General features: G+C 32.2%; 2 protein-coding genes and 1 long non-coding RNA gene across 3 annotated transcripts in view; 2 read left to right on the top strand and 1 right to left on the bottom strand.

Moving 5' to 3' along the window:
• LOC110995154 overlaps nucleotides 1–25,437 on the bottom strand; it is a 55,743-nt gene that overhangs the window by 4,712 nt on the left and 25,594 nt on the right. Inside the window, exons 2-4 of the mRNA XM_022262178.2 lie at nucleotides 7,022–7,230; nucleotides 5,940–6,075; nucleotides 1,198–1,331 (exon numbers count right to left, since the gene is read on the bottom strand). Coding sequence (XP_022117870.1) covers nucleotides 1,198–1,331; nucleotides 5,940–6,075; nucleotides 7,022–7,230 — 479 coding nt within the window. The remainder of the gene's footprint in view (nucleotides 1–1,197; nucleotides 1,332–5,939; nucleotides 6,076–7,021; nucleotides 7,231–25,437) is intronic.
• On the top strand, nucleotides 16,810–18,292 carry LOC110995153. The gene is made up of 3 exons (XM_022262177.2): nucleotides 16,810–16,906; nucleotides 16,993–17,661; nucleotides 17,785–18,292. Exons 2-3 carry the CDS (start codon nucleotides 17,010–17,012, stop codon nucleotides 18,237–18,239), a joined length of 1,107 nt encoding a protein of 368 aa, XP_022117869.1. The 5' UTR covers nucleotides 16,810–16,906; nucleotides 16,993–17,009; the 3' UTR covers nucleotides 18,240–18,292.
• On the top strand, nucleotides 18,350–22,121 carry LOC110995155. Its single transcript, XR_002600240.2, has 4 exons — nucleotides 18,350–18,614; nucleotides 18,729–18,904; nucleotides 19,311–19,445; nucleotides 21,999–22,121. It is a non-coding gene; the product is annotated as an uncharacterized LOC110995155 (long non-coding RNA).

The raw sequence follows: 25,437 nt of genomic DNA, 5'->3' as shown, positions 1-25,437 counted from the left end.
AAAAACTTGGTTTTTTGAATTTTTCACCTAAATTTTGAGGTTATGTGAAAAAATTGTAAATACCAAAGTTGTAGATCTTTTTATGACCTACAACTTTGCCATTTAACTTTTTTCTATAGGACTGGTAGTTTCGCCGGAAATCAAGATAAACAATTTTTCCCCCTTAAAAGTCACCCCCCTCCCACTTCCCGAACTCGGATCGACCGTAATTTATTTTTCCTTTCATTTTGATCATATTCCCCTGCATTTCTAATGGGTTTCATCCTACTGTAATTTTTTTTGGTTTCAAAAATTATCGACACTGGTCTATAATAGAAACATCTCTATACTAATTCAGGTGGAAGAGCGAACACAAAAAATCGTCAATGTAAACGTACCGGCTGAAAATTTAAAACCGCAGTTCGACCTCTGTTATACCTTACGTAACATTACGTTTTCATTTTATTACGTTAAAAGTGTGCCAAGTATCATTAATTGTTAGAGCTTTAATTATGAGTCAGCGTAATTTTAATGTGGAATAATTCTCGAAAAAGCTGGTTTAATTACTCATGTCATATACATTGTCGTAACATTTCTTATTTTAGTTATTTTGTTGACATTAGACGATAATAGTGTTTATTCTATGTTTAAATTACTTTGTTATTTTTGGTCTATTTGTACATATTTTCTTAAAACATTAAATTGCGAATTTTTCGTATAACACGACGTTGAACCGTAACCAATATCCGTTTTAGTTATATTTAAATTTTATTTTATTTTCTACACAAGTGATAATTTTACTTGATATATTATACGGATAAGATAGTAAGAAACTTAGCGCTAAGATATATTATAAATAATAATATTGTCATAGATTATTATCGTAGACAATACAGTAATGAACGTAAATTTTTTTTATCGATTCTATATTTAAATGCTGAATTTTGATATACAGAAGAAATTCTTAATATTGCCTTAGCAGCAACTAAATTAAGGTGGCGCACAGTACCGTAGATCCTAGGTCTTGTACAATACGCTCGTCGAGAATAAAGGAAACCCTGCTACAGGTTAATTTATTAATACGAAAGTGTTTTATTTATACGTAATTAACATCTGGCAGCTAAGGGTAAACATTGGCTTAAATACAACGTAATGTAAATGGTAATAATAAACCTTAAAAGTGCCGGTGCACCTTTGAGATTACCATGATACACTCACCATTTGCTCATTGACGTACCACGTGATGTTAGCTGCAGGCAGTGAGGGTGGTGATGAGCAGTTCGCCTGAATGTGATCTCCTCCCACATATGTCATCCTATCCGATGTTATGTTCGGGCCGATTAACGGAGGCTCTATAACACAATATAATTAAAAGCTTTATTATGGTTAGAAATATACTCTCATACGTATTAATAGACTCAAATTACTGCCCATTGTCTTTGTCACTTTGGTATCAACGTATATATAAATAAAATCGCAAGATATATTGCTAAGCGCAAATTGGAAGACGACCGGACCCATTCGTTTTCACTGCGCAAAATTAAACAGCCTCTATGGGGAGCTTTGCAAAATGTTTCATATGATGGTATGTACCTATTAAACATATTAAGTCGAAACGAAGTTTGCGGTGGCAGTTTGAAATAGATAAACTTATTAATGAAGTCGATAGTGTGGTGATTAGTTTGTACACATAGATCAAAATATATGTGTATTATAAAGTAAGCTTACATTCGTTATTTTTTTTTAAATTTCATGTTCAAATAAACGCAATGGTTGTTTAAATAAATATATAATTTGGAGGTAGGACGTTGTACTGTTGCTCCAACATAAAAATGGCTCTTGTATCCTTGAGTGATGAGTCTTACTACTGACTTGTCGGTACTGGTAGATCTGGAGCTAAGGTCCAGAATTTCTATATATCCGTAGCGGCCGGAATAAATTGGTTCGCGTATTTCAGGGTATGACAATATTTCAGTGTTTAAGCGCAGATTGTAGTTATTGCTACAATAATATTACCTTTATACAATTTTAATTGATACTATTTATAAACCCGAAGATACTTTGTCAGACAGTTTTTTTGGGATGGGTACACAATTGTCTCTAGGTTCGTGGCTACTTCACAAAAAACTTGTTAAAACTATTGAAAAGCCGATTTTTTCACCAATTATTTCAATCATGACCTAAACGAGGAAGCACAGAATCAGCACGTACAGTTTTATTCCAAAGGAAAATTTCAGTAAAAATCGTAAAATACAATGGCTTTAAACCTGGTTTAAACTTTGTAATCCCCTCGATTCGTTTATCTGGGAAGCACGTTTGCACGCAACTGTATTTTTCTTGTTTTTAAAACGGTCATCCCATTGTCGATAAAGATAATGCCTTGAAGCTATACATTTAAGTTTTGTGATTCCGGTTTTGAATAAAATAAAGATGTTATAGGCAATGCTCTTTTATAGAAGTTAATGATATTATCTAAGTATACAACAATATTTTATTATAGCTTTATTTGTCTCTTTATATTTTAGTGTAAACACTTTCTGTCGAAAAGCGAGGAATGAGTAATAAAGATATATTTTAAATAAATAAAAACTAAACTAAAAGTTAACAAATGTTGTTCTGGCACCTATTAAACGGTATGCAATTATTATGGGACCTGGGACTTAAACCCCAAATTCTCAAGAGCGATATCTACTTAGCAACGGAATTGAAAAGTGTGTCTTCAAAAAATATTATATACTCGTGTATCTCGCAGATTCGAAGTGATATTAGGAAGACAGTTGTCACTATATTCGCTTGACACTTGGATTTTGGATTATTTAAAAATAAGTGATCGCGCATATCCGGCGCACACCTGACCAATTGATTTTGATATATTTACAATTTAAAATCTATCAAAGTCAATTTGATATAATGTGTTAATATTCTATTAAAACATATAACATTATATTTTCTTAGACACGTAGACCTTATATACAACTTATAAATTACTTATATACTACTTTAAACCTATGTATTTAATAATAAACGTCCCTACTACATTGTATTAATAATACCTAGATATATAGCAGTGAAAAACACAAAACCAAAAAGGCATTCATTATTACTTAAGTCTGACCAGACTCATCCTTTGGTTCAGAAAAACGAACAAAATGTTTCCTCTAAAACAAAATAAAGTTTCCCTAAGCATTTTCTCAACAAAGAAAACGAATGATTTCCATTCAAGAGTGGGCTGTATTGAGCGAATTCGCATGAATGAGTGGAATTGAATGAAATCGGACCTTTTAGTAAATTTGTGAACAAATAGGTTGGATATGAATTCAGTAGCGATAGTAATCAATTAATTAGTAACAACATTGTGTATGGTTAAACACATAGATTAAAATTAGTTAACTGTAAAAGGATTTCTATCGAATAAAGTAAAAGATTAAAAAATACTGGGTATATAACCAACTTTATTTTAATGTTTTCTTCTATTACTTTTAATCTGTACCAAAGATACGTTATCGGTTTTTTTTATTATAGAACAGGGGGCAAACCGGCAGTAGGCTCACCTGATGTTAAGTGATACCGCCGCCCATGGACACTCTCAATGCCAATTTTAATTCTATTATTATATGGTATTTGTATGCGGTCAGATAAAACATATGTTATAATAATTGAATTAAAACTTTCCAGCAATGGTACTCAGTGAGAAACTACCACTTGAAGTTTATAACTTTATGATATTTTGATTATAACTATAATTTATTTACAATAAAATATTGCATGTTGAATACACGTTTTGAACATGTCCTTAAAGAGCAATGGTTATAATTAAATAAATAAGTATAAATAAATTATTATAATAAATATTTAAGGCTGGCCGTGACCTCTGTCATTGAGAGTCCATTGGTTGCGTGTTATTCAACACCAAGTGAGCAAGTTAATCTCCTGCCCATTTGCCCGCTTTCGTAATTAATGCCAACGATAGTCTTGAAGTTGCAACATTCAGCGGGAGTTTTATAAACTGGACGTGTCGATGGAAAATTCATATAAAATTAGTGGCGCCACAAGCTATTTAAGTCTGGGCCTCAGATTTCTGTGTCTGTTTCATGATAATTTGTCAAGCTAAGAAGCAAGTAAGTGATCAGCCTCCTGTGCCTGACACACGCCGTCGAATTTTTGGGTCTAAGGCAGGCAGGTTTTCTCACGATGTTTTCCTTCACCGTTCGAGCAAATGTTAAATAAACATAGAAAGAAGTTCATTGGTGCTTAGCCGGGGATTGAACCTACGACCTCAGGGATGAAAGCACGCTGAAGGAACCAGGCCAGCACTAGTTTAATTCTATGAAAAGACATATAAGAAAGGTAAATACATAACATCGGAATTAAAAACCAATATGAGACACGGTGCGGTTTTAAACAACAAAATGTTCTATTCGAATTTTATATTCAATGTAGATCGGTCTAATAAAAAATATATAAAATCTAAAGCGTATCGCACTGCTTGTCAAACCCGACAAAGGCTAGTTGAAAAACAAAAACAGATTGAAATCGAGCCGGCCCGTTTGTTTTCGGAGGTTCGACAAAATGCCAGCTGCGTCTGAATATGCAATATTTCACTTTTCTAATAAAAATTTTAGGTAACGGCGATACTAGGAATTCAATAGTATTCAGTGAAATTCTGATTCTGTCGGACTTGTTCATTCATACATATTATTACTGATTTACTTAAAATATGTCCTTTTTATCCAAAGAGCCGTATCCTTATTGTGACGTATGGAGACTCGGCATTTGATAGAGTTGTAAGTTACAGGTTAGTTGTAATGAGTTGCAGCCTTGACGCGGTATTGAAGGGTTTATTTTCCTAAGAACGCAACTAGAATTTGTTCGTATTGTGAAGAAAAACTTTCAGAAGAAAATCAAGAAAATGAATAAAAATCACGGCCATATCTTAACCCTATAAAAAAATATATATATACTTATATAATATATAGTATATAAATTATAAATGAAATTAACACAGAAATGTATCAGCCCTATGCATTCGGGATTTCAGGAATTTCAATATTACTTTCCTGCTAAAACTGAAATCGAAAACATACTTGCAAATAAAAAGTTGATAAAATTAATCATCTTGTACATGTTTCCTTTTCAATATAACAAAATTTAATAAGCGAGCGAACATGAAATCAAAGGAAAACAAACAAATCGCGAAGCCCATTAAATCGAAACAAAATGAAAACGATTTAGTATGCACAAGTCATTCCGAACGAACGTAGAGCCAAGTAATTATTCATGTAAACACTGTTGATTTTCTTACGTTTTTTTCACTCGCAAATAGATTAAAATTCTCGACGACGACAGGTGCCAGATTGTCACAGTATATAATTTCTTTTATAAACTTGTATTACTCAAAGTTTTGGACTCTTAATATTATGCAAATTATTGCATTTTGAATAGCAAATTATTTCTTAGGATTTTTTCAACTATCCATACAGTCAACCAGTTAGACGCTGGACGAAGTCAAGCGTTGGTCATCGGAACCTTGTTAAAACAATTGTAATAAACCTTTATTAGGTACTTAGCGTTTATTTGCTATGATACTGGTATATAATAAGATACATTAATTAAAAAAATCTGCACAATCCGCCCTATATGAATCATTGTTATATAATACAAACATTAATGTGATGTCATAATAGGTAAGTTAAGTTATTTAGAAATGGTGTTAAACTTATAATCTTTATACTCACGTTATAAAAGCACCTTACCTTTAAAAATTTAATCACTTTCCCTTGAAATAATTGCACATCAGTGAACTATAACTTCTAGGAAGGTGATTACATAGTTTAATAGCTATGGCGTAATAATTTTTTTAATACATCGTGGGGCAGCATGTAGGTACAGCCGTGTTGGATTCCTCGGTATATACAGGCTAGTTTTTGAATGTTTAAATTAAAAAAAAAGTTTCTACATACCAACAACGACCATTTCCGATGCTTTGATGTCTGTATGAAATAGAGGTGCGTCAGCCGACACCTCACACTGGTACTCGCCAGTTAAGGTTCTATCGACTTCTGTTAGCACTACGCGATTTTGATCCGATCTTGCCACCTATAAATAATCAGAACAAAATACACACATACAATACTTTTTGTATTAAACAGGGAGCTTCCTAAATAATGCTTCAATGCATATGCGTTCTTTTTAAATAAGAAAGAAATACAAATACTGAAAACGGCGAGAAACGAAGATCTTCCAATTGTAAATAAAATATCTGTATTAAAATGAAAACGATTATTGTTTTTATAGAATATATATTTAAGGTGATACTTAAGAGAAAGGTTAATTTCCGGAAGGAATAGCGAATGTTAGCTCGTAGCGAGGCCTGTGTCAAACGACAGCCTGACGAAAAAAAACCTATTGTAGCTAAACATTAAAATAATTACGCTAAGAAAGAAAAATAATATACAACATTAACGTTCAGTTTTTCTTTGCATTTTTTCAGGGAACAAATGCTTATCGTAACTTATACTGGAGATCCAGATTATGTACTTTAAAACTAAGACCCAAGTAAAGTGAAAGAATCCCACAAGTAAAGTGAATAGTTGAACTCTATGCTTTGGTTATAAACTATGTTAGAATCCAAAAAGTCGACGTCTTGACTATGAAAACCATTATCAGGACATTGATCTTTTCCACCTCAAAAAGAGAGATGTCAAGAAGTACTTGGAGAAGCGGGAAACTCTGATTTTGTTTAAGTAGTAGTTTTAAATTCTAAGTATTATTTGTTGTTTTAAATGTTAAAATTCAGTTTACTTTAGTTTTGTTCTTTTGTTTTTTTAAATATATCTTTATCTATTAATGCACTTGCATGTTTTCTGTTTTTTATACATACATTGTTTATCTATGTAATTTGTTTTGGCTTTCTGTATTGTCCTAGTGTTTTGTAATATAATACGTATAAGTATAAGCTGTTAGATCACTTATAATTAAATAAATAAATAGTAGAAAGTAGCATAGTATTATAATATAATATATAGACATTATATGTACTCACATCGACTTTAATCTCAGCAACGGGAAACACCTTAGTCGCAGGAGACTCCTTGGGCACGTACCGATAAAATTCTATCATATTTCTATACCACCGTATGGAGTAAAGCTGCGCCCCTTCTAACTCGTAAGTGCACATGAGTTCTACGTTCTGCCCCGTTAGTACAGCCTTCGGTACGTGAATTTGCAGGAACTTTAGCGTGCTGACTGTACCTATAACAAGAATTTTACGTCATGTTCATATTTGTTTGTCTAATTGAAGTATCCATAGAACCTGTTTTTTTTTACAAATTAAAAAAAACTGTACATTGATAATCATTAAACATTTATATGTAATTGAATATTTAATAATTAAAAAATATTATTAAAAGGAGTCCCTTTAGGCAAGGTTCCAAAGATGGATGGAGATGGAGATGGCAGCCTTTAAATAGCTAGACTAACTCTTTATGCGAGGTAGCTGCCAGCTCTTCGTTCTCCTGTGATGTCGGCTAACCTTTTTGATAATTCCCTAAAAAGGATCTAGGAAGGAGGAGCGCTAGGACCCCACGGACCAAGGGTCTATTATATAAATTATATATTAAGGGTATATTTAAATATTTTATTTAAAGGCAATGATTTATGAGCCTAACATGTATGATTTTTTACGACCTTTAGCTTCAGTACTATAGACAGAAAACAGCATGGTTACTTACGCCAGTGGACTTGCACTGGACGACACTAAGTTTCAAAACTAAATACTTAACCACTAGGCTTACACTAATCTGAGCAAACGATAGTATATATTAATTTAATGATAATGGGTTTATTTCATTCTATATATGAATTAAAAAGTTAAGATGAAATAAAAGACCGCGTAAATAACAAATATTCAAATTAAATTTCAACAGAAAAACTTTAACTCATGAAATATAGAAAAGTTTGGAAACACATCGGTACATTTTCACGATAACAATCCGTAAAACGTTGACAAAGAACTTAAATTCGTATCAAAAGTTTGACATTTTCGACTTGTTACACTTTACGATTTCGTGCTTCGAAAGGTAAAGTAAATATCGAGTTTATGATCCTCGTTAGAAGTTCGCTCGTAACGTTAAACGGCAGGTTATTATAGCTTCTCAAATCTTAATATTCTTTCCACTTATTATCGCCTTGTACTCAGTTCAAGTATCAATCCTCCCATACTTTTTATCAAGATAAATCTGTTATTCTATTAATAATTAAAACTGTAAAAAATATAAAATTCTGGTTTTATAAGTTTTTAAATTAGGTGCAGAATAAAACTTAGAGTTTAAAATACTATGATACTTATTAATTATCAATATTCTTTATTAAGTACCTAAAGATTTATCAGTATAATAACTTCGAGATAATTCCACAAAAATATTATTTATATCGCGTACAATAATTAATCAACTATAAGCAATAGTTAATTAACAATAAGCAATAGTTAATTATAATTAAATTGCCCATAATTATGTATGGTTTGTTTGATTATAGGTTATTTCAGTATAAGCTTGTTTTGTTACTTAATTATAGAGTTTAAGGATTATCATTAGCGACTCATCACTTAAGACAAACACGTAAGACTTTGTTGATAAGAAACCGAAAACGAAATGTATCGAAATAAATGAAATTATCCGATATAAAATAAAGGATACCTCGAATGTTCAATGACGCATTCAGAACGAAATAAATGTCACATTCAATTGTTTAATTCTTTCTCCTTTGTTCGACTTGTAATCCATCTTAAATGACGCCTTTGTAAGTCGATTCTGATCTTTTATTTTATTTTATGCTTAAATGCTAACAATTAAGCATGACGTGGTCATAGATAAATACTCTTAAACCATCAGTGCTTTAGTATGACCGCGTAGGTTTTAATATGTTTTAAATACGAAACATTTCTTATTTAACATACATATTTTTCTATTCAGTTGTTTTATATCTAATTTTCATAAACGGCATTAAAAATCAGTTCTTTATAAATGTAGAAAATATAGGATTTTATTAATCATTTTGAGCGTTCTTTGACACTGGTATACCAGTAATACTATGTGTTTCAGTCGTCATAACATACAACGCCCCATATACCTATAAAACTTCATTAACACTCTGTCATTTAAGAGCGTAAGTGAACCAGTGCAAAGCAGTATAAAATGAAGCCAATATTCCGTAAAAACCCCTACTAGACCAATATTTACATATTTCCAATACATTTGTCTTCATACTCATGTTTACGACGCTGTGGACAGCGCGGCCCACATTTTTATCGCATTAATACCAATAACACCCGGGAGATTAATTAATATGCCAACGAAAAACAGCTTTATGAAGATAATAATGGTTCAATTCCATACGGATATTACTGTTTATGTTTCTCGTTCTTTATGCTAGATTTTATCATGTATATTTTAAATATATATTTTTTTTATAGTACAGGGCAAACGGGCAGGAGGCTCACCTGGTGTTAAGCGATACCGCCGCCCATGGACACTCTGAATGCCAGAGGGCTTGCGAGTGCGTTGCCGACCTTTTAAGAATTAAAATACCGGTAACGCACTAATTAATTATTGTATTAAGTATAGTAACTAATTATAGTAACGTAGTGTAGTTATAGTAAAGTAGTAAAGTAGTGTAATAGTAACTAATTAATGTATTATTTGTAGTGTAGTAAAGTTGTTGTGAACTCTTTTAATCTCTTTCGGCTGCATGAGTTCGTGGATGAAATACTAGCTATATATGGCTAGCAGGATAATGAAATAATTCATCAGTGGTGCATCGGCTACGAACAAAAACCTCCGTTATTAATCAATGAATGTGATATTTGTGTTTCCCGATGGTTATTCATTGCTTTATTAAACTGTTCGATTACATTAACAACAAACAAATAATAATAACAAGAGCGTACCAATTCTTAAAAGGCCGGCAACGCACTCGCGAGCCCTCTGGCATTGAGAGTGTCCATGGGCGGCGTTATCACTTAACATCAGGAGGGCTTCCTGCCCGTTTGCCCCCTATTCTATATAAAAAAACAAACGTTTTTATCAAGCTATATATCCAAAGAGACCCGATATTTTCAGCAGTTTCAACGCACTCAAAACAGTGTTGTTCTACGTCGCCAGATAAAAGCGTTTTAAATCTTCAAATTTATGGTTTGTTTGTTAAAACCGAATCGTATTTGTGTAGAGGCGTTATTTAATATGGCAGAGCGGTTTATGCACGCTCACGGACTTGGATCGGTAATGTTTACAGATTTCTTACATGAATAAATGTATCAGACTGGAGACGGTTATCATAGATGCCTGGTAATTTTATGCGACTACTTCTTAGATATTTTTATTTTATTTGCGAATAGGTTCATTATATTTTTGTATTTAGATACAACTAGTGCAACTGCGCTCACACTGCTGGTATATCAACTAATTTCCTTTGGTTGTAAATTTATGACGTTTTGATAAAGGTAGATTAAGTAATCAAAGCAAGAAGTGTCTAAACTGTATTTATACGATCTTTTGATCGTTTCACGTGCATATAAAATACAAATAAAAAACATAAACATCTAATCGATCAAAATCTTGTGGAATTTTAAGTTTTTAAGACCGCAGTCTCTATATTTAGTGAATTACGTAAGAAATTATAGATTAAATAAGCCTAAGTTTTATTGTTTAAAGAATCTAATGAATTCACTAAACTATGGTCTTTATTAATTTCTCTTAATGTACTGCTTAAGTACACTACTAAAATCGTAATATTGTAAACTGTGAACCTTTGAGCGCTAAACAAACGCATACAAACTGTGCAATAGAGTTACACATTAGTTTGGAAAGCAGAATAAAATCTCTCTATTCTCTTGGACAAGTACCTAATGCTTATCTATGTGGAAAAACAAAACTTTTGGCAATGGAAGTTGGTATCGATATACGAAACTTGCAACATCATCCTAAATAGACAATCTGTTTAGTTTTACCAAAATGTCGTTTTTGGGCTAATGAACCCACAATATATTAATATACTTGTGTTATTGACATTTGTTTATATGTAAAACGTTTTCAATTGAACGCGAGGTGAAATATTATTCAACAAGTACAAAATGATCGTTTTGCCTTTTTATACATATTATAAATAATATTGTTACCATAGAAAAAATTCTAACATTTATATTCACAAAGAAATATTGAACACAAATCTTCAAGACTTACACAAAACTGGTTGAACGGAAAAATTAATTGAATAGACTTTTTCAATTAAAATAAATCACTAAATAAGCCTTTGACCGCATTTCACGGAGAAATTAAATACTTTATTGGCATAAAATGCTTCAAAGTAAGGACACTTTGAGCAATTTTCTTTCATATACTTTTTTATACCGAATGTAAATTGTACTGTAGACATTTGCAATTGAAAAAAATTCTAGAATCATTTGATATGTTTAATTAGAAGAGGACAAAATAGGGAATATAAAATTGACGAAGCGATGATCAGTTAATCGAACCTACTTATAACATCATTGCCATACAATTTTATCTAAACTAATCAAAGTCTATAGACTCATTAAAGTCTAGAGTAGAGAAATTGTTGACCGTTCACAAAGGAAGCTCTCTACCGTTTTATCTTTCGCTTTACATTCCAACAAGTTTTTTATTAAATTTTTGACGAAATAATTGCGTAAATGTTATAATTTATTTGCAGTTTAACAACTATTAAGCTAATTATTATTTAAACATTAGTGTTGAACTTGTTGAGGTTTTCACCAGCAGCTTAGTGTTCGATCTTCCCTGGGGTCGTACGTTCGATGCGTGGCAGTGCACCAATGGAGTATCTGCCTGTGTGCGCATGAAAATCGTACGGTGAAGGAAAACATCGTGAGAAATCCTTAGAGACAAAAATATTGATGCTGCGAATAGCCTATTAGAAGTGATCAGTGAACCGATACATATACATATATTTAAAAACATTGAATACCGGATTGCAATTATTTATATAATAAACTAGTTGACCCGGCGAACTTTGTTCCGCCTTAATGGCAATAAATAAGCAGTTTGGGTTTTTTTATTGGAAAAAATACAAAAAAATTAAATACCTACATTAATCATTCATTATTATTTCTGTATTTTAGTACATAGGTTGCTCTTCACTTAAGTACCTTGTGATACACATTTTTTCATTTTTTGTTTTATTATCAGGCGCAAAAACAAACAACGCTGATGGTCTTCCGACCCGTGAACATGCCACGTATAATTGACCATGGGAAAAACATGAATGTTCTAGATTTAAACCACAAACTTTTAAGGATTGGCCTTGTGATTTGTTGATGGTCATGGCAAATGCAAGACGTATCGGAAATTGAAGTCTTTTAAATTCAAACGGCATATCGGTTGGGATCATCGGGATCCTCGGAATAAGAACTTCCTCACCTTTGAATTTTCCTATCATTATCGTAGCGTAAATTACATTGTTCTTCAATTTTCTAACCACCAAACGCATACCATTATGTAGTTCAGGTCATCTACATCTTTATTCTTTTTCTTCTTTTTTATCAGTAAGCAATGTAACTCTCATGTTTGTTGTCAGCTGCAGTTTCGTCACATAGCGCCATAGATTTGACGATTTGAGGCAAGCGTTTATTTCGTCGACAGCCGTAGATCTTGGAATTACTGGCAGTATTTGGCGGAAATCGCCAGACAGTAAAATCATTGCTCCTCCAAAACACCTCGATTCATTGCGTAAATCTTTTAATGTTCGGTTAAGTGCTTCCAATGCACGTTTATGCGCCATTGTGCATTCGTCCCAGATGATGATTTTCGATGCCGCTAAAACTTTGGCCATTGCTGAGTGTTTTGCAATATTACACGTTGGTTCTCCAATAGTTTGAAGATTTAACGGTAATTTTAATTCTGAATGAGCCGTACGGCATCCTTCTAACAATGTGGCTGCTATTTCAGAAGAAGCAACTGCAACCGCTATGTTGGATCTCGCCCGAACAGTTGCTAAAACTAATGACATGAGGAATGTCTTGCCAGTTCCACCAAGGGCATCTAGGAAATATAAACCACCATTTTCATCATCGTTTGCCTTCATTAAAGTATCATAAACTTCCTTTACTCGATTAAATGCGTCATTCGACAACAACAACAAATAGAAACATTCATCATTCTTTGGATGAACTGTATACATACGACCATACCGAGTTTTATAGTTCTCTTCACTGTTTATACGAATGGGCAATAGCACTATCATTATAATTAAATTGTAAATTGTAAAAATAATTAAACGTATTTATTTAATAGAAATATTTTGAATATTGATTTCTTACAAATATCAAATTGTCATATATACGTCATTACATAGCTGTCATTATACGTCAATTACATAGCTATCATTTGCGTTTTATTATTCCAAGTCTGATTCTTATTTGTTATACCACTTTTTATAGTGACTGACGTTTCATGTCAAGTCCCACGGGAACGCTGTCGAACGGGATAAAAAGTATCCTATGTCCGTCTCCTGGCTCTAAGCTACCTCCATACCAATTTTCACTCAAATCTGTTCTTTCGTTCTTGAGTTATAAGTGGTGTAACTAACACGACTTTCTTTTATATATATAGATTTGGCGCCACGATTTTACTAGTGTCTATAGTTCATCTTATATTGTGTAAGTTATTACTTTCTTTAAGTTAATAAACAACACTGTATCGTTTTACCATTGAGTAACATTAACTTGGATAAAATAGAATTTATATTGATACAATATCTGAGAAGGAAACAATTCCTTCGAAATAAAATAAATTATAGATCCATCTCAGTATTCCAAGTCGGTGAGATAGCACATCCAAGTGTTAACAAACAACTAGTGAAGTTAGAACTTGTATCGGACGCAATAAATACCAGTTAATGCCAAGCTTTAGTGAAAGAGTTCAGAGCGAGCCCCGGTATAAGCTTTGATTTAGATTCGCAAGTGTTAAAATATAAACTTAAGCATTTGTCGGAAATGATTTTCTTTTACATACAATTTAGATTTCTTTTATAAATTCTTAGTATTAACCTCACCGATATTCAAGGTGAACATAAATGAATTAAAGTCAGGATATATCGCTTTCTTTTCGCTTGTATAATTTAGTTCTTTTGTTCAGTTTTGTATTATCTCTTCTAACATAAAAGAGATAATAAAAAAAGGCGTTTGTCTTTAAGTGCTTGCCACATAAAAAAATGTATTTTATTGTTCTTGTACCTGTGTCAGTGTGCCGAGCGTTGGCAAGTTTTTTTTAAATAAACTAGCAGCCCCCATGAAGTTTGTTACTCTTTATTGCCTAGCCTACCTTTTTTATACATAACAATATGGAACATTTTGCTATGCTACCCCAGATACTGTTCGGTTTACCAGAATGAACACTGTTTCGGTTTTTCTGTGAGATTTTCTCTATATACACCTTAGACTCCATACCATAAGTTTTTAATTAACAAAGAATATATTTTTGTTTGCTGTATCATAAAAAAATAAAAACATTTTTTTTGTCTAAAATATAAAAATAAACCTTTTCGGGGTGGACACCCCTAATCACTTTGGGGTTCGAAAGATAGATAGTAGCCGTTTCTCAGACTGATGAATAATACAGATTTTTTTTAAACAATACATAAGAAAGTATGGGAACAAACATTGTGACACGAGAATTTTACATAAATAGATATTACCTATATATCAATCAAACCAAATTTTAAATAATAATCCTAAGTAGGTACGGCTGTTAATATTTTTTAATTATACAGTAAAATGCTTATTAAGTTATAAATATAGAATCCATACATTTGAGCTAAATTGATGTGGACGGTATTAATATGATATTCAGTGAACTGAAAAAGATAACTCACGGGAAAACGTGATATTATTTTATTTGATAGGCAGTTTCCTATTTCTAATTATTATAGCCGTTTCTGTGTTTCTATTGGTTATCATACATCGCGTAGGCCTCGAACTTAACTCGAATCTGGGTTCTATTTGCAGCAAAAAACACGTATTCGCTAGAAGGCAATACTTGCCTTGAAACATATCTATTAAACGAAAACAAATCTTGTTTGAAAACATTAATATTATTTTACTGTTTATTTCAAGTTATGTGAATTTCGTAGAAAAGTCTACTTGTAACAGTGATAACTGTGATATAAAATGAAGTCGAAATCTAGATATTAATATTAAGTATGGAATTAATGCTGGAAGTTAGCCAAAGGACAAAATAAAATACTGCATGGGCGTGGCACACAAAATATAATATACAAGATGCGTATAAGTGTAACAACACCCAAAAGTGTATGTAAAAATTACAGTACGGCTTTAATTAGGTGTATTTATTGTAGTTCGGTATCGTTTGTTTTTTTCTAATATGCAAGAATGTAATTATCCTTATAAACAAATACACGCTGTCGAATTCTTTCGTTCGTAAACCTCCTTTTATACATTTAACTTAAAAATAAATCAGTCTCTTCTATGTGTTAGTAAAACTCATTAGCCATTAAAATAACTTAACTGAGTTAGTAGAAAACTATCTACTTCAATTTTAACTGCTTGAAATCTAAAAGTGAATAATAGAGTGAATATAAAGCATCCAAGTTACTTTGAAAAAGATTTAAACTAAAAAATACTGAATAAAATTTGCATCATAGTAAGAAAAAGTTATGAAAATATAAGTGAGATTCTCTGTGCCGTATAGAAATTAGAGCTGTTTTTCGTCTTGGAGATCGATTGACGATGTCTTTTTCACAATGGGTTGGATCTAATATTCAATACCTTGAATTTGATTATACTGAGTATGTAGGAGTCTCGCGGGACTTTGATTTGAACACTTCCGTGACATTTGGAGTAATTTATTGTGCCTGAATTGTAGTTTAAAATAAATTAAATATTTAATTTTTTTTCGATATTTTGTGCAATATTAGAAATTTGTAAACGATCCACCGTAGTAAACTTTTCTATTTAACTTGAATTTGCTTATTATGAGTATCTAGGAGTCTCGGGGACCTTGATTGGAACACTTCCGTGACATGTGGAGAAATTTATGGTATCAGAGTTGTAATCTACACTAAAAAACTACTTTAAAAACACTTTTTGATATTTTGTGCTGTGTGCAACATAACAAATTTGTAAGCAATCCGCCATTTTAACTTTCGAACTTTTCTATTGGTTACGAGTTACGACATTTAATACTTTTCTATTGGTTACTGGAGATGTGACATTTTGCATAAAATTAATCGATTGTTTTTAGTATGAAAAATCGATTATAATAAAGAATTGTTTTTTTATTCCTACTACAATAAAGCTAATTCTTACTAAAAATCGATGATAATAAATAATTGTTTGTTATTCCTACTACGATAAAGTTAATTTTTACTACAATAAAGTGTCTACTTAATTTTATAAATTTTATATTCAAAAATTACCCAAAACCTAATCAGAGCACCCCACTTTCCACGTCTTGTCTGTCGGTTTTTGAACGGCTCCGGCGCGAAGGAAGAGCAGTTCCCACCCGCTGTACCAAAGGACAGGCATTTCATGCCTTCTTTATCTTCCTTCGCGCCGGAGCCGTTCAAAAACCGAATTATTATCTAGTTCGGTTAGGTTAGGATAGTATATAATATTTAATTTAAATAACTGTTCAAAAAGCGAATTATTATCTAGTTCAGTTGGGTTAAGTTAGTATATTATTCATCGAATATTTAAATCGCGCTCTAAATTCGACTTTTAAAACATCGATATTTTTACATCCCTATTCATTTTTTAAACGAAATCGGCCATTTCGAATTTGTATTTAGCTACTAACTGACGTGTGTTAAAGTTACAGTGCCGATTAGCCGTTAAATAACCGTTATTTTTTTCAAGTTCATTTGTTTTTTCGTGAATGTGCGTTATTTTATATGCATGTTTTTAATTGCAATAGCTTTATTTTGGACTTTTATTACATTGAAATTTCTCGTGATCATTTTTAGATTTCAACCATTTTGTGATGGCGTCTGGTATTGGGGGTCGTGCGTGTAATACCGAATCTGAGGCGTCTACGAGTTCAATTGAGTTTGGAAAACGACCGGCTCATATTATGGATGATTTTGAGGCCGATGGGCCTGTTGTCAATCGTCACCTTTGTACTGATGAAGTGATCGCGATGTGGAGTTTGACAAAACTTTATAAAAATTTAGGAAGTAATGAGCAGTGTGTGGCATTCGCTGAAGAAAATGGTTTAATGCAATCTCAAAAGCTATGTAAAACACATCGTATACCGATGAAAATAGCTAAATCGACGAATAAATCATTTGGTTCATGGTTTTGTTCCAAAGGAAATTGTAAATCAAAATCAAAAGTTCCCAGAAATAGAGGAACGTTTTTTGATAACATTAAAATAGACTTAGTACATGTCTTCTATTTGTTATATGCATATTCGAAGAATTGGAGCTATGACACAGCCATCGAGGAAGATCCCTTCAAAGAAATCAGGAAGAAATGTCTGAGTCGAACCACTATCTGCGACTGGTACAATTATTGCAGGGAAACAATAGTTATTTATCAAATGGAAAAGAATGAAGCTATAGGGAAGATTGGTGGTCCAGGGAAGATAGTCCAGATTGATGAATCAAAATTTGGGAAAAGAAAATACAACCGAGGTAAGTCTTTTATAACTATAATAACTGTATCAGGGTTGCCAGCTCTTCATTATATTTATATTTTAACATTATTATTAAACTAGGTGTAAACTAGATCTTGGTTAAGTTAGTTAAATGTTGTAGGGCGGCATATTGAGGGCCATTGGGTCCTTGGTATGATAGCTGACAATTCAGAAGATCTGAGATTGGAAGTGTGCCCGGACAATATCAGATCTGCCGATGTATTAATTCCTATAATACAAAAACATGTAGAAGTTGGCACTACCATTCACACCGACTCCTGGCGAGCATATGATTGTTTGTCAGAACATGGATATCAACATAAAAAGGTAACTTACTCTGATCCTGATAAACCTTTTGTTGCTGATGATGGCACACATACTCAAAGAATTGAGTCTCAATGGAGGGTGGTGAAAAGTTTTTTTAAGAAAGATAATTATAATTCTTGTTCTAACACTGATAGTTTTTCTGACCATATTTATGAATACTTATGGCGGCGAAACAATAAAAAATATAGGAAAGACCCTTTTTTGGAACTCATTAAAGCTATAAAATATGTTTATAAATTAGACACTTAGCTGACCAGACGGGTCTTGTTTAGTGTTTAATTTTTAAATTACTGCTTATTTTGTTATAGTGCTTATTTTACTATACTATTTAATTTGCTATTTTGTTTTGTTTTGCTTTCTTTAATTATAAATTGCTTTGATTAATTTCATTTTAATTTCTTTTCATTTACTGCTGCTGATGAGCTACTGGTCTCGACCCGGCTCTAGATGCACTATGGATTGGGCCCTGGTGGTTTTAGTGGGTATCGGGTCATAGCATTTTACAACCTTGACCCCCACACTCCCCGCGCCATTCGTATTTGCCCAGGCGTGGGGGCCCGTAAGCGGGTTTCCCCAGGTAAAAAAAAAAAAAAAAAAACTTGTGGTGCTTGAAATTGTTTATAGGTATGTAATAAATTATATCCTTTAATAGAAGTTCTATTTGGGTGTGAGTCTGATAAGTTATGCGTATTTTTGTACATATACACACATCATACGTTTATTTTATTGATATTTTAGGCAAGAAGACTACCCTTCCGTGCCTGTATACGAAATTCAAGGATTCAACGTGAAACACTTAGTGCCAGTCAGAAAAGTCAACGGCGTGTGTACGGCACAGGAGGCTGATCACCCTACTTGCCTATTAGATTGACAAATATCATGAAAGAGATTTAGAAATCTGAGGCCAAAAAGAGGTAGTAGCACCATTGATTTATTTATATAGTATATAAAAATACGGAACTTGAAATAATTTCTTATTCTTCGACAATATGAGCGACACACTGAAAACAAAATTAATTATCTTATAGTTTCACTCAATATATATTGTAATAAAGATTTAAATCAAATTCTCGCCTTTGTTCCTCTCAATTATCGGTAATGAAAATTATTGGACGTGTTCAATATTCCGAAATCCACACTTGATTGGTTTATTCCAACTGTCAATTAATTACGATTAATCAGACAACAAGGGGAATACAATGGGCGAAATATGAAACGTATGGATGAGACTTCGTTTGTACAGAAATAATCTTAAGTATTAATTGACAAATTAAATATTGCTCGACAGCTCATAAAAGCTAATTAAAGTTAACGTTTTAGGATTATAACACGTAATAGAGATCTATTAGCATCTCTCATTCCTGAGGTCCTTGGTTCGATTCCTGGCTATGCAGCTTTTTGTTTTTATGCGCATCTAACACTTGCTCGGTGAAGGGAAACATCGTACGAAAACCGGTATGTTTCAAATCGAAAATACATATTATTATTTTTTTTATAGAACAGGGGGCGAACGGGCAGGAAGCTCACCTGATGTTTAGTGATACCGCCGCCCATGGACACTCTCAATGCCAAAGGGCTCGCGAGTACGTTGCCGGCCTTTTAAAAATTCGTACACTCTTTTCTTGAAGGACCTAATTCTAAATAAAGTAAAGACCTAAGTCTAATTATTAATGTGTGTCCGATCATCTTGATTATAAAATAAAAATAGGGTCGCCACTGGATTAATTATATTAATATTTAAGGAAGTTCTTTAGACATTATAAATTTAGTAAAAAATATACCAAATGTATATCACGTCCTATGCCTCAATGTCTGTTTTTTTTAATTACGTAACCGATACCGTTACGTTAATTACGTTAGCACAAGTCAGCACTAAATCACCAACCATTTATACGAATTTTATATTACTAAAGGATTGTTATTAGCACATAATATGGTGCTATATATGGTCTATAACTTCTAATAGAGATAGCACAACCGATCCCGACCGCTAATGTCGCAGCTTTGAGATGGCATGGAACAAATGGTCATTTTTAGGATCGGTATTGCTATTGAGTTTAATTCATGCAGCGTAAGTGATAGAGTAGGTATTTAACATGCATTTAATCATGAAAAATATTAATTCTCGCTTTCAATGACGTAATGTTGCTGGTTGCATGAATAATACTAGATTCATATTACTTCAACTTTGATGAATACATTATCTACGTATAGTAACGATGATAACCGGACATGGTATGAGAGTGTTAGAAAGTGTAACAAAAACACATTGTGATCGAACTTGTACCTAAGCGAACGCACAATTGTTTCGACTTTTAATTTTGAAGCAAGCAAGTACGTAGGCTAATCCAAGCATATTCAAAAGTCATCAGTTTTATTCGCATAATGGACAGACTAAAGAGATTTTTCGAAAATTCTGGTGACAAAGAAAACAAGAAATTATATAAATTCGCTTTTCCGCGGTCGAATCGTAAATTTTATATTCCATTTGGTTTAGCGAGAAATAAAATTTCAACTTCTTTACAACATTCATCAAGCCGTCATGGGCAAAGCTTTTGAATAATAAAATCTTCACCGCTAGCCGGCAGCGAATCTCAAACCTGGACCACTTTTATATTTTAACACAGGCTAACGAAATCAGTTTGTACAACTTAACCAAAGATTTTTTACACCAACGTCTATCTAATTCATAGGCAATCGTAGTCTATGATCTCCAAATGACAGTGATAACGATCCCGATCCCAATATTGAATTTTGTTCACGTGATTCCAAAATTGCGGTATCAGCGCTACGGATATTGAGAGAACTACGTAGAACTTTCATTCAAAACATCAGGCTGTAGTTATTGGAACTTACAGAGTACGGGTGCATAGTCTGTCTAATACAATAAATGCCTTACGATGAAAATGAAGAAAGGAACACTACCTTTTATTAACAGTTAAAAAAACTTCAACCTCAAACAAAATATTACTCAGTACATTTTAAAAAAGAAAGCATTTTCCTGTTACCCCATAAAACAAAGTAGTCTTTTAGTAAAAGAAGCAGCTTGCTGGCAGTTCTAAGACTTAAGGAATCCTCATTATAAATTATATGTATGATTATTTTAAATACAATCAACTGTTTTGTTTATTCTGTGGTTTTGAAATTCTTTTACGATCTTAACTTTAAGCCCCATTCGAATTTACGTTTTCGGAAAACGTATTAGCTTTATTGAGAGTTTCGCTGTTTGCGAAAAATTTAATAGATCATGATAAACATGCATATATAGATAAGTTGGCCCATTCCTGTTGTTTCTCGAAGAATTTTCAACGCCAACATCATACAACGCAATGGGCCCAAGTGTTTGGGGCATGTGACGTTTAATGACGGACGACAGAACCCTAATGTTTTTAATGACCTGAACCTGGTGGCAAGACAAAACTCGCTAGACCATTTCTGAAACTCTAAACAATAGATATTCGAAGTTGGACGCAACAATCATTGAAGCAAGACATTAGAATAATTATTTTCAATATCCTACGATTTAATTATTAACATAAGAAAATATTTTATTAGTAGGTATTGTCTTTTAATAACATAACTTTTACACATTTAAAGAAAACACTTTTTTAACTGATTAAAGTTATGTATTATTGTAAACTTATAATTATTTAAACATAATTTAAATTTAACCGACGTTTCGTGTGCTTTACAGCGTGCGTGCTCACGGTGACTGAAGACAAAGGTGTTAAAAGTCAAAAAGTAACACAGCTGTAGAAAATGTTGTATTATCTGTATTTATTTCCAGTACAGTTACAATGTTAAGAAGCTTGTAACATATAAATTATAAGAATGACATTAGCACCCCAAAATATTCGGATCGTAAAAGTTGTTCGGTGTTCGCAACTCGTGAACAATAGTTAATCACTTAAGTTTTGATACTGTCTCTATGTATTTTACCTTATATACATACATGCTTGGCGATTATATTTTTAATTCAAATACTGATAGTCTTTATTTATATTACAGGAGGCAAACGGGCAGAAGGCGCTGATGTTAGTTGAAGGCTAAATATTTTAAGTATAAATACAACATTGAAGATTCACAATCGTTTCACATTTCACCGTTATTAATAAAACCATATTGGAGATATCTAGGGGACTTTTAAGTGTTATAAGACTTAACAACCCTTTGGATTAACACAGACATTAAAAAAAATATAGATATAACATGCTGTTAATACTTACGTGTTGCGTAAATTAAATTTCATGGATTATACTAAAGCAGAAATGGAAATGCCTTTTCAAAATCAAAATATTAAAGCGTTTCAGCTTAATTGAGGAACGTATTCAATTTTCAACATTTTCCTTGTAAAAACATGAACTCAGTCCTGGAAGTGTATGTTTCTCTCGGAGTTTGCGACAATATTTTTATGTGAAACGTTAATTACACGCTCTGCAGGAAGCCACTGTCGCTTTTGCGCAATTTATTAGCACACACTGCGGCTTTTCGCTATTATTATGGTTATTTTTTTGATGTAAAACGCGTGACGTAATGAGGATTATGTGTCTGAGTTGAAAGGTTTTTCTGAACAATTTAAACGGATATAAAAAGATAAACGTTGCTGTATTTGTTAATATTTTAAACAGTGTAGGCCAACGAACGAGTTACTGCTCTGTGATATATAAACGATATAACCTTTGTGGGGTGATAGAACCAAATTATTAGTGACATGAAAATAATTTAAAGTCCATGCTCATTGGAAAATTACGAAACCTCCATTTAAGTCTTTACATGAGTTATCATATCATCTAGAAAACGAGGAATTGTCTTCACTATATAACGAAAAATATGCTTTTTTTAATCGTGCAAATTTTTAAATCTAAACAACACTAATATTCCCAAAAATCTACACAATCAATCGAGCGAGCACATCAGCATTTAGCAATCGATAATCATACAGTATATTGAAAATGTTAATTTTATGATAAAAATGTTGCATTTATTTCTTATTGAAATATTTTGTATTACCCTGTCAATGGTAAGCTAAAATGTGCTATATAAAATTGTTCGAGAAAATTTTCAAAAATAGAAAATTGGTATAACTTTGTTAGCCGACTAAAACAGTTTTTCCCGCCATTTTATCGGCTTGTCTCTTTTGGATGCACGTTTTTCGAGCGAACATTTTTAAATAAAAATTGTGTCATGCAACAAAAATAAATGTTTTGAGTTTTTCGTTGGCTGGTTTTTATCTAAGGTGTCATAGAGTAAGTTGTCTATTTTTTTAATATTTGTGCAAAATAAACTCCCGCTTTTCGTTTTATAACATTATTATTGAAAATTTGATCTGATAAGTCTGGTTAATTGTGTACACAAGATGTACATAAAGATTAATATTTTTTTTAAATCTTATCGCCCTAATCAAACATAATTAATAACATATATTATGATGGAGTGTTATAGGGGAATAGATTAAAGAGTAATAGCCAAAATAATGAGGGCAGCACCTAATTAATGGTGCAGATAGGCAAAGAACAACAGGACTATTGTAGTCTAACGAAAAGAAGGCAAAGACAGGGACAGATTATTTACTAAGGAACAAACTATAATCTGATCAATAACTCGAAAGCATAACCTGAATTTTTACATAATAAAGCAAATACAATATTGAAGGGAATGACGATAGTTGATGTCAAAAATTTGTTTGTTGGCATCAGCTGTTTAATTTCAACATAATAGTCTACTTCGATGGCGGTTTTTTATTTGTCATTGTCTACAGTGATTGCATCATCTGGATTCGTTAACGCGTATCGAAGCCTCCAACGGGCCTTTTTTGTTGGGAAGGGTAATATTTGATAATTTGATGCGTTGATATGAGTTTTAGCGTTGTCGAAGTTGCACGTGGAGGCACCATCCATTTCCGGTATTTAGAGTACCTAAATTTGTGATAAACAACTTTCGTCGTGAGTTAGAAAAATTAAAGACTATGCAGACATTATTATTGTCAACCGTTGAATAGTAGATAATTTATTCAGCTATCAAGATTGAAAAACTTATTAAAACACTAGTATTAACGGTTTTTAACTAATAGGACTGTCATATTATTAAACAATAATGTCAATGGCAGCTTACAGATATTAATAGTAACGATTATTATATTACTATTACTAGACTATTCAATATTAGTTTATTTGTAAATCCAGTTAATATTGGCAAATATAATAAACCACTAGTATTAATGCTTATAAACTGTTTAGACTTTGATGTTGTTAATTTACGAGCTCTGTGACATATAATGTCGATAGCAGCCAATACCAGCCCCATTGCTCCATTACTAGTTTATTATTCAATACTCATTCTAAAAGTGACAAAACTTTCTAAACAATCTTAAATATTTCTTATATTTTTTGAAGTAAAAGTATTTCTTTGCTATATATATATATACCTACTTAAGTTCTTCATAAAAAATCGATCAAGATTTATTTTTATACAGAAATTTTAAATGTTTCATACCAAGATAATAAAACCTTGAGGATAAATTGTGTTAGCAAAATTCAAAGTATTAAGAACTGATCCAAGCCCCAAAGTTGAGGGCGGAACATTAATCATCCTGTAAACTGTCATAATCTCCATAAAACAAATAGCCCTTATACGTTATAGGTACGTATAAAGAACGCGGTCTAAAGAATAAAAGACTTACAAAATGGGACACACTTTGAAAATCAGCCTAGGGTTATCAAAGAAAGGTTTTACACCTTTAATTCTGACGTCTCCATCGTATTATATTTTTTTAGATCAGTTATAATATCGACAAAGAATGTATACTTCAGTTCACGTTTTCGCCACTACTCTTTTTTAACACCTTCAACATTCAAATGATTTTAACACTTACACTTACTCAAAAGTAGTTAATGATTATCATTAAATTAACATTATTGATGTGTATTTTCACTTAAAATAAAGAGGGAATATGAGGTGAATTGTACCCTGAAGACAAAAAACACGCATAGATAATTTTTTGAATTAAAAAAGACGGAATTATAAAAGTAAAACAATTACCGACGGATCCAATCGGATTTGTCAAAAAAAATCAGAATCCCATTGTATGTTGCAAGTGGAAAAGCAATTTTACAATGTTCCAAACTCATTGGTTTTAAATAAACTAACAATAGACTGGGACATGTTGACAAATATCAATAACTTCGCTTTTTCAATATACGCTGAAGTTGCGTTTGTGATATAGATTTCGATGTAATAAAAAACTGTTCACATATTTGATGACTACGAATCCTTGTAATTGACTGGATTATAAGGTGTTGTAATATAATAACTTTTAATTGAATTTTAATAGTGCGATGTCGGAGTTAACATTTAACGATGGATGTAATAAAACTTTAATAATTTCATAATGTTTTTTTTATTATTGTGGGAGAGGTTTGTATTTATGATATTTATGCCTGTGCTCTAA

Source organism: Pieris rapae, chromosome 7 (genome assembly GCF_905147795.1).
Source record: "Pieris rapae chromosome 7, ilPieRapa1.1, whole genome shotgun sequence".
Lineage (NCBI taxonomy): Eukaryota > Metazoa > Arthropoda > Insecta > Lepidoptera > Pieridae > Pieris > Pieris rapae.
Note: the sequence above shows the minus strand (reverse complement) of the source record. Positions and strands in the feature narration are given on the sequence as shown.

What these genes read in the sequence shown, in the direction of transcription:
- LOC110995153 (XM_022262177.2), top strand. Translation starts at nt 17,010, where the DNA reads ATGGCGTCTGGTATTGGGGGTCGTGCGTGTAATACCGAATCTGAGGCG. An exon ending in GAAAAGAAAATACAACCGAG is followed by an intron (nt 17,662 to 17,784) that starts GTAAGTCTTTTA and finishes TAAATGTTGTAG; the next exon opens with GGCGGCATATTGAGGGCCAT.